This window comes from Raphanus sativus, unplaced genomic scaffold, assembly GCF_000801105.2.
Source record: "Raphanus sativus cultivar WK10039 unplaced genomic scaffold, ASM80110v3 Scaffold3200, whole genome shotgun sequence".
Taxonomy (NCBI): domain Eukaryota; kingdom Viridiplantae; phylum Streptophyta; class Magnoliopsida; order Brassicales; family Brassicaceae; genus Raphanus; species Raphanus sativus.
This window is the reverse complement of record NW_026618507.1, coordinates 1,725-11,941: the sequence shown is the minus strand read 5'-3', so window position 1 is coordinate 11,941 and position 10,217 is coordinate 1,725. Positions and strand designations below refer to the sequence as shown.

General features: G+C 38.5%; 2 protein-coding genes across 2 annotated transcripts; one reads left to right on the top strand and one right to left on the bottom strand.

Moving 5' to 3' along the window:
- The first annotated feature begins 753 nt into the window (after positions 1 to 753).
- Positions 754 to 2,962, top strand: LOC130506405 (SH3 domain-containing protein 3). The gene is made up of 10 exons (XM_057001046.1): positions 754 to 970; positions 1,147 to 1,269; positions 1,354 to 1,423; positions 1,530 to 1,684; positions 1,755 to 1,856; positions 1,934 to 2,131; positions 2,224 to 2,286; positions 2,364 to 2,453; positions 2,531 to 2,605; positions 2,705 to 2,962. Exons 1-10 carry the CDS (start codon positions 911 to 913, stop codon positions 2,822 to 2,824), a joined length of 1,056 nt encoding a protein of 351 aa, XP_056857026.1. The 5' UTR covers positions 754 to 910; the 3' UTR covers positions 2,825 to 2,962.
- A 127-nt stretch (positions 2,963 to 3,089) lies between these two features.
- On the bottom strand, positions 3,090 to 8,746 carry LOC108854828 (ABC transporter B family member 9). Its single transcript, XM_018628496.2, has 12 exons — positions 8,185 to 8,746; positions 7,502 to 7,556; positions 7,247 to 7,422; positions 6,955 to 7,176; positions 6,644 to 6,882; positions 6,043 to 6,568; positions 5,691 to 5,964; positions 4,973 to 5,609; positions 4,653 to 4,881; positions 4,310 to 4,576; positions 3,970 to 4,233; positions 3,090 to 3,900 (listed from the first exon to the last, which is right to left on the bottom strand). Exons 1-12 carry the CDS (start codon positions 8,422 to 8,424, stop codon positions 3,256 to 3,258), a joined length of 3,774 nt encoding a protein of 1,257 aa, XP_018483998.1. The 5' UTR covers positions 8,425 to 8,746; the 3' UTR covers positions 3,090 to 3,255.
- Between the last annotated feature and the right edge of the window lie 1,471 nt (positions 8,747 to 10,217).

The following is a 10,217-nucleotide window of genomic DNA, read 5'->3' as shown; positions in this document are numbered from 1 at the left end:
ATTTTGTTTATTTTATTAATTAAATAATTATTTTTATAAAATTACCTGCTGAACCGGTCAATTTTTTGATTTGAAGGTTTTTTATGATACAAATGTCACTTTGAAGGTTAAAAATGTTAGTGAAAAAACTTCAAGGTTTAAAGTGTTAGTAAGTGACACTTTGAGGGTTTTTTATGCGATTTTCCCTTTTTTTTTAATAGAAAACAACAACAATTAGGTGGAGCCAAAATTAATTTATCTCAGGAACATGATCTCACTGGAGGATCTATCTGTGGGTTGCACCTCCCACCCGGAGATTAGGTTTGGTTCCATTAGTGGTTCGGGTTTAACCTTTTTTGTGAAAAAAAAACATGATCTCACTGAAAATGCAGTTGGTAAATGTCGGTACATATTGAAAAAAAAAACAATGCTAACTAGAAAATAGAGAAACATAGGTTGTCTTTTCAGATCATTACTAGGTAAGTATATTGTTATGACATAAATGATTTAGGGGGAGTGGGGACAATAGACAAGTGGTTGTGAGCTGGCCATGTCATATATTTCGTTAACACCTATAAAAATTGAAATTATTTATGCAAACGAGCTTAGATAAATTAATGATAAGGCCTAATAGTGACTCGCGAACAATCATTTTAACCGGACTAAACCGTCTCGTTCGGTTCAATTTCAGATGTTAAATTCAATGTAACCATTCTCGCGGACCTTTTATCCGACCCGACCCAACCAGGCTCTGTGAGCGTGGATTAGAGATTTAGTGACGAAGTAGAACATACATTTCTACCATCTCTGAATCAGATCTGATCTGTTTTGTCAGTTTCTAAACTGGTCCGATCGAAGTGAGACTTCCTACACACTCTCTGTCTCTCGCTCGAAACCCTATTCTTTCGTATATTCTCAGGAGAAGTGACAAATGGATGCGTTTAGAAGACAAGCGAGTAAGCTCAGAGACCAAGTCGCTAAGCAACAACTGGTAATAACATCCATCCTACTGATTCACCGAATCTCGAGTTTAATACGATGTCGGAATCTCCTAATTTGGAGAAAATCTGCTTAGGTGTTGGTATTATAGAAACTTGTTTTTGCTTATTACACAACATTGGTGATGATTTGTGTGTGTGTGTGCGTGGGTGATTGGGGGTAACGTAGGCTGTGATAAAGCAATTCAGTGGGACAGGCTACGAAAGCTCAGACGTAATGGTGATTGATGAGCTCGAAATGCAAAGGCATCATCAGCTCGAGAAGCTTTACCGCTCTACTCGTTCTGCTAAGGTTTAATTTTGACTTTCTTGTTCTTGCTTTGTTATTATGAGCTCTGATTGTTTGTTTGATCTTCAAGAGTATTGTCGCTTACAGGAGTTCCAGAGAGAGGTTATTAAAGCAGCTGAGACATTTACTTCCATTGGGCTTAGACACATTGAAGCAGGTACTTTTTAGAAGTGTTTGTTGTTAGGCCTTGGCTTTGATTGTGACTACATTTTTGAGGGTGTTTTCAAAAAAAAAAAAACTAAATGTAATCTTAAACATGTCAGGAACCAAGTTGGCTGAAGACTGTTGTAAATATGGAACAGAAAACAGTCAGAACATCGATGAGAATATTCTAGCCAAGGCTGCAGCTATATACGGTGATGCTAGGAAACATGTTGAGAAAGAACAAGAAGACTTTAACAAGCTTTTGTCCTCTCAGGTATTTTATCTGTTTTGATCTTTGTATACTAAATCTAGAAGGTAACGTACGGAAACTTCTCTCTTTTAAGGTTTTGGATCCTCTGAGAGCTATGGTTGTCGGTTCTCCTCTTGAAGATGCTCGTCATTTAGCTCAACGTTACAGCCGCATGAGACAAGAAGCTGAGACTCATGTAACCCTTCTTTAAAATCTATGATTGTGTTTGGCTGTATTGTAAAAGTGAGTTTAAAATTTTAAGAAGCAAAACAGGCAGCGGAAGTATCTAGAAGGCAAGTGCGTGTAAGAGAAGCTCCCATTCCAGAAAACGTGGCAAAGCTTCAACTAGCGGAAGCCAAGATGCAAGAGCTTAAAGCTAACATGGCGGTCTTAGGTAAAGAAGCCACTGCTGCGTTGGCTGCTGTTGAATCTCAGCAACATAGACTTACTTTCCAGAGGCTTGTGGCTATGGTATATGTTTTTTTTACACATAATACACTTACGGTTATCCGTGTTCTACCTGATTACTGTTTGTTAACAATGTGGCGCTTGTTCTGCTTAAGGTCGAAGGGGAAAAGAATTATCATCTAAGAATAGCTGCTGTTCTCAGTGACATTGAAGCAGAGGTTAGTCATGGATGAATCTTTTTTCATATCTGAGTCTCGTAAAAGAAAAAAAACTCACATTGTTTTGTGTTTCTTAGATGGTAACCGAGAAACAACACAAAGAATCTGCTCCTCCTGCGATTCCAACAGAGAACAGCTCAGAGAAAACATCCTACTTTCTAGCTGAAGTAAGTTGTCTTGCGAAATATGAAAAACAACATCACCGCATTGTGTCAGAGAAACAACATATCTGTTTTCTTGACAGGTGGTTCATCCATTTTCCGCTGCTTCGGAGAAAGAACTAGACTTGTACAAAGGAGACTACGTCGTTGTCAGAAAGGTTCATACGATTACCACTAAGAGCAAGGAACTATACTCTTTCTGATAACTAGAGCATGAAATTCAAACTCTTTGTGTTGGTCTTTTATTATTCTCACAGGTGAGCGAAAGTGGTTGGGCAGAAGGAGAATGCAAAGGCAAAGCTGGTTGGTTCCCTATGGCTTACATTGAAAAGAGACAGAGACTTCCCACTACCAACTTCGCTGCTGAAGTTTACTGAGACTCTTTCATTGTTCTCTTCCATTTCTCTAAATATACTGTTCTGTGTTCACTTCCGTAAGAAGTTACTATTCTTTGATCAGAACATAACATTTGCCTCTGTGGTGTGCTTATTGAAGATTGTTCTTGTTGCAGTGTATGCCGTAGGTATCATATATTTCCAAATTTTACCCAATTTCTAAGTTTCTTTTACATTTGGAACCCAAATAACCTGCGACTGAATAAGTTTACAATTAGTCGATGCAATTACAAATGCAGATCAGTCATAGATGTAAGCGACTTTCAAATGAAAGTAACATAAACGTGGTACAAGTCTGAAGCTCCAAGTATATATCTGTTTATCTCAATACTTATGAGTTATTAAACAGAAGGAAAAATAACGAATAATATTCCCAAAATTCATCAAGTTCAAAAAGAAAAAAAAAATGACTATTAACTTGAAGTCATGTGGAGAGTAACAAGAGAAGCATAAGCACCACCTGAAATCTTCATCAGCGTCTCATGCCTTCCCTTCTCCGCAATGACACCATTCTTCACTACCGCGATCACGTCTGCGTTCTTGATCGTCGTCAGCCTATGCGCCACAACCACAGTCGTCCTGTTCACCATAACACGGTCTAGCGCGTCTTGCACCACGCGCTCAGACTCCGCGTCCAGCGCGCTCGTCGCTTCGTCGAGCAGCAGAATCTTGGGATCTTTCAAGATGGCCCGCGCGATCGCTATCCTCTGCTTCTGACCGCCTGATAGCTGAACGCCGCGTTCTCCAACCGACGTTTCGTAGCCTTGAGGCAACGAGCTGATGAAGTTATGCGCGTTCGCGGCTTGTGCGGCTGAGATGATCTCTTCCTCTGTGGCTCCGCCGGTTTTACCGTAAGCTATGTTCGATCTGATCGTCTCGTTGAACAGAACCGGTTCTTGACTAACCAAACCCATCTGTTGTCTTAACCAGCTCAGTTTCAATGTCTGAATCTCCACCTGATCGATCAGAATCATGCCTGAGTCCGGATTGTAAAACCTCTCGATCATGCTTATTACCGTTGATTTCCCGCTCCCGCTCTCTCCAACAAGCGCAACAGTCTGAAAAAAAAACAAATATTAAACCGGTGAACCGGTTAAGACAAAAAAGAAGTCTCTGTTTTAACTTACCTTGCCGGAAGGTATATTCAAACACAAGTCCCGGAAAATCTGAACGTCCGGTCGCATCGGGTACCGGAAACTAACATGTCGGAATTCAATATCCCCCTTAACGTTTTGTAACGTTGTACCTTCATCAGAGCTGGAATCGATCTTCGGTTTACTATCAAGAATATCAAAAATCGACGCCGCAGAGTCCTTAGCCTTGTTTGAATCAGGTGCCAAAGCGCTCGTTTGAGAAACTCCAATTGCTGTGATCGTCAGTGCAAAGAAAACCTGTGCAAATTACAAACTTAAGATCAGTAAACCAAACCGGATATTAGTTAAACCGGGAATTATGTTTTGGTCTTACCTTGAAGACTTCACCGAATGTGGCTCTACCTTGTTGAACCAACAAGGCACCGATGAAGAAACACAAAGCATTGGTGCAATAGAGAATAAAGAAAGAGGAACCGAAACCGGCACCGCTGATGAGACCTAACCGGACACCTTGCTTCTTTGGTCCGTCACATTTCTGTTGGTATAAATCCATCACCTTGTCCTCAGCGCAGAAAGATGCAATCGTTCTTATGCTGCTCACTGCATCATTCGCCACTTGGCTCGCTTCTTCATACATAATCTGAACCGGGATAAACCAGATTAGTAAACCAAATAACTGAACCGGAACTGAAACAACATAATGTGACCACCACTACCTTAGCGTCCGCGCTAAAACCGGTCAGGAACTTGGTTTGAACATATCCTTGCATGACGAGAAACGGTGAGACGGCAAGAACTACAAGAGCTAGCATCCAGTTCGCAGTAAAGGCTATTATCAAACCGGCGGTTACAGTTGCTATGTTTTGCACAATCAACGCCAACGCATCGCCCACCAAACTCCTAACTGTTGTGGCATCCGTGGACAATCTCGCTCCAATCGCACCGCTGAAAAACAAAATGCAAACAAACGTTACGAAATAATGCAAAAATAAACACAACGTTTAGCGGTTGGACTCGAAGAGAGATTATATATTACCTGGAGTTTGCTGTGTCATCGAACCAGCTGATTTCTTGATGAACCACTTTATCAAACGACATGGATCTAATGCGTTTAATCAGCTTCCCTCCAGCAATACCAAACAAGTAGTTTTGAACCGGGATCACGACGAAGTTGGCTACACCGAGAGCGATGTAGATCAACGCCCAGAAACGTGAATCTTTCTTTAGTTTCTCTGCTGGGTAGTAGAACATGTTGATGGAGCTCGAAAGCAGCAAACCGAAGATGGGGAACAACGTTCCGTGAACCATTGCAGCAAACGAACCGAGAATCAGAACCGGAAGCTCCGGTTTGTTGAGGTGAGCTAGACGTGTCAGTGATACTTTCTTGTGCCTCACGGTTCGTGTCTCCTGCTCGTTTTCATCCGCCTCGTTAACGTTAACCGCTGCTGGTATGAAGAAGTTTGAAGTCAGAGAGAAAGAGTGGCGGCTGCTCGACGAGTCTCGGCTAACCGATCTTCTCATCGCTGATGACAGCCTGTTGCTTCCTGATCTCTCAAGGCCTGAGCTCGTTTCAGGTATCTCTGATTCGGTAGCTTTCTCTTTTGAGCCTTCTTGAAGACGAACCAGCTGTGAATAAGCTCCTTCTGGATCTTGTATCATCTCATCGTGAGTCCCTACAAAAACATGCCACAAACGATTACTTAGAGAGCACGTCACTGTTTCAAAAACAGGTTAGGTTTTAGCGACGGTTATACCTTTTTCGACGATTTTGCCATGGTGAACAACTGCAATTGTGTCCGCGGTTTTTATTGTTGTCAACCGGTGAGCGACCACGACGGTTGTCCGGTTCGACATAAGGTTCACGAGCGCGTCTTGGACAATGCGTTCGGATTCAGCGTCTAATGCACTTGTTGCTTCATCTAGAAGCAAGATCTTAGGGTTTTTCAAAATCGCCCTAGCTATTGCTAGCCTCTGTTTCTGTCCTCCAGACATTTGCGTCCCGTGCTCTCCTACCATCGTGTCCAAGCCCTAAAGACCAAGACAACTTCATTAAATAACCAAACACAAGCATACCACTTCAAGTTTAGTTATACTATTTGAACGCACCTGTGGGAGCTTGTCAATGAACTTGGCAGCGTTGGCAAGCTCGATAGCGGTTCGAATCTCCTCATTAGTAGCGTCTTCTTTCCCGTAAGCAATGTTCTCCTTAATGGTGGTCGCGAACAGAACAGGCTCCTGGCTAACCAAACCTATTTTGCTTCTAATCCATTTGAGCTGAAGCTTCTTCAAGTCAACATTGTCTATCAACACTTCTCCTGATTCTGGATCATAGAACCTCTCGATTAGAGAGATGACGGTAGACTTCCCGCTCCCGCTCTGTCCCACAAGAGCCATGGTCGTGCCATTCGGTACAAAGAGCGAGAATCCAGCGAAGATTTGAACGTCGGGTCTAGCGGGATACCTAAAGTAAACATCTCTCAGCTCAATGTCTCCTTTAATATCCTCGAGAACAGAACCGCTCATGTCGTAAGCATCGATCTTGGGGCTTCTCTGTATCGTTTCAAACATTTTGTAAGCAGCAGCTCGTCCTGCACCGAATGCATTCATACTAGGAGATGCTTGCCCTAACGACCTGACAAACACACAAGGGTAGCGTGAGGAACAAGTAAGATCTATGCAATGAATTAAATTAAGGTTTCTAACTCACATTCCTCCGGTAAGGACGGCGAAGATCACGTTGATGACTTGTCCACCATTGTAGCCTTTCCCTATGATTAGCTTTGCCCCATACCAAACTGCTAAACTGTAGCTACAGAAGATCGCGGCTAGCATTGTACCGAGACCTAGACCAGAGATCAAACCTTGTGTAACCATTGTCTTGTAAGCGATCTCGAGCTTGCTTTCGTATTTTTCGGTTGCTTGTTTCTCTCCCGTAAACGCTACTACCTGATAAATTAAAAAAGGATTTATAAACGTGCGTCGCAAGTTTGGAAAAAAAAAAACAGAGAGAAGACTCACTGTTCTAATGGCTCCAACGGTTTGTTCAACAACGTTTCCAGCATCTGCATAGGCCACTTGACCACGACCAGCCATTTTAGACATGATGGAAGCCATTGCACCACCAGCAACCACAACCAGAGGTATGCAACCAAGAAGAACGACCGCTAGTCTCCACCCTTTTATAAATGCAATCGCAAATCCTCCCAAGAACGTTGCTACTAGTTGTAGAAACTTGCCAACCTAAAACATCAATCTATCAGGTATCTTGCTTCGCAAGAAATCATTGTTTGTAGTTGAAATTATAAATCACCTTCTCTCCCATTGCCTCTTGAATCAGAATAGTGTCTCCAGACATTCTCCCGATGACTTCTCCGGTGGTTGTCTCCGTATCAAAGAAGCCAATGTCTTGTCTTAGTATCGTTTTCAGGTATAGACCACGAATTGTAGCGGATTGACGTTCTCCAGTTACCATCCAGCATGACACCTCTGTTGAAGAATTAGGTAAGAAACTTTTAGCTTGGAGTACAAGTTAGGGCAAGAGACACGTAGAAAGTAGTATGCTTACGGAGGAAGGCGACGATGCAAGAGTATACTGCAAGGTAAATAAACTGTACAGCAACCTGTAACAGTCATAGGAACAGAGACAGTTTAATGAATTCATTACAAATCAATCGATTATTTGCCACGCCAAACATATTTCCGAAAACAAAAGTTGCTTTAATTTAAATCTTTAACTTTAAAGTAAAGGCTATATAAACAGAGTATCTTTGTCTATATCGTCAAAACAAAGAAAACAGTAATCTCCATTGATTTTTTCAATTATTATATAAATTACATGTGACATATAAAGAAATAAAGTGTATAATCAGATCAATCAATGTGTTGTAAAGCCGAAATAAAAGGTGTATACTATGTAAGTTACATCATAATCTTGTCTTATCGAAACTATATATAGAATATAGAAAATTAAGTCAAAATAAGTAATGACAGAAAAACAAATCGTTAATTATTAATTATGGAACACTGGATAATCACTGAAATCAAGATTATTATTAGTATCAGATTGCCACAATGAAATCAAGAATGATGATCATGACCTGGTTAGAAGATTTTAAAGATTACAAGATTTATTTTCATTACTTTTGTTATTTTCCAAGACGTAATCTTTGGGATTTGCTAACAGACCCGACCCGACCGATCTAATCAACCCTAATAAACGATAAATGATAAAGATTTAGGAACCCTAACCTTCCACACTTCTTTAACCATGTGATCTGGGTCGGTGGTGCCAAAGGCGTTGATGAGCTGGCCAAAGATTAGAGTCATGAGCGGCTGAGTAACGCCGTTAGCCACGGCGGAGATAGTCCCGATGGTCATCAAAGCGACGTCAGTTCTGTCCGCGAACGAAAAGAGTTTGAAAAACGACACTTTCTGATTCTCCCCACCATTCTTCTTCATTGTTTCGTCTCTCTCCTCTTCTTTCTTCATAGTTTTCTCAGCAAAAAAAAAAAGTCGAGACTTTATAGGAAAAGTAGAAACGTTCACAGGATCTACAAGGAGAGAGCGAGAGAACAAAACCGAGAAAAAGAAAAGAAGAGAAGCCCCTTTTATATAAGGTTTTTATTGCATAGAAAGCGAAATCAAAAATTGATGCGTGTTCTTGAAGATAAAAGAAACTGAAAAGTAAAAAAAACAGACTGTAAAAAATAGGGTGAGAATCTTGTGGAGCTTCTAGAGGGAGGCTTGAACAGAAGTGAAACAACGAAGAGAAAGGAGGAAAAAGCGCTTAATATAGAGTTTGATATATAAATAATATTTGTAACGACAATCATGAAAACTAAACGATTTTTTTACAAATAATGTTTAAATTATATATAGAGTTTAAACTACACGAATATGCCCCAAAATCTTAAAATATATATATTCATAAGGAATATGTATCTATATCTACACAAAATGTAACCTAATTTTTTTGTCACTGACACAAAATGTAACCATGATATAGAAATTTCACTAACTCAGTTTGTAAGAGTTTTAGTTAACTCAGACCCCAGTTGTTATTCTCTTTGGCGTTTTATTTGTATAATAATAGTAATTGTTAGGGCTTTAAGAAATTACTCAATTAATTATAATCCTTACTAGTATGGCTATGCTTTAGCAAATTAGTTTAATAATTTATCAGCTAAAGTGTTCATTTGAATACATCAATGACATTTTTAAAACGTGAAAACGGATATACCATTAATCACCTATATATATTGGACGTTATATTATTGTCTTTGTAAAGGAATTTTTTTTTTGAATAAATGACTGTTTTAGTCGGATCCGAGAAAAACACTTTTAATGCTAAGAATGGATTAATCCGAAAACATGTAAATATTATATGATCTAAATTTGAAATACCTTTCAACTAATACTTTGAGGTGGACCAGTGGCGGAGTCAGGATTATATTTTACTGGGGTCACAATTTATTTAAAAATAATTAATTAATATATTTAAATAAAAATAAAATATTATAAATTATGTATGCAAAAAATTAATATAATTTTATTAAATTATTGTACAATTAGTTTAAAACATTTAGAAAATAACCTACATTTTAGTAAACCTGTATATTTTTAAGGGCAATTCTCTTAAATATTTTTTTTAAGTTTTTATCATAAAAACAGTTCTAAAAATAAAATAACCAAAATATTTCTTTTGAAAATTTTGATATTTATTTTTAGTTTTTTTAAATTTGAAATTTCATCCCCAAACCCCTCCCCCCTAACTCTAAACTTTAAACCTAGATTAGATAATCTAAGGGGTATAAATGTATATTTTAATTTTTAAAATTAAAAAAATTGGTCATTTTTCTTCCTTAAATACTATTTTTTGTGAAAATAAACTAAAAATGATATCTAAAAGAATTTCTCTACTTTTAAACCCACATTTTGAAAAAATATATATTTTCTGTTTAAAATAATCCATATTTTATACAAAACTTTTTTGAAAATATATTTTCTTTTATATTTTCAATGCATGATATAATGTAAATTTCAAAAAAATCAACTGTGTGTATTGGATTCTAATTGATTAAAAGTAGTTAATTACAAAATATATTATTTTATAACGGAATGAATACAAAATAAGTAATCTTCTTACCGAAAACACGAAACTTATTATTTCTGTAAAGGTTGGAAATTTGAAACATGGATACAAATTCATTTTGCAAGTAATATGCCACAGTTAATGTTCTTACATGTAAAACAGAAAGTAGAGATCTTAAATTATTATATTT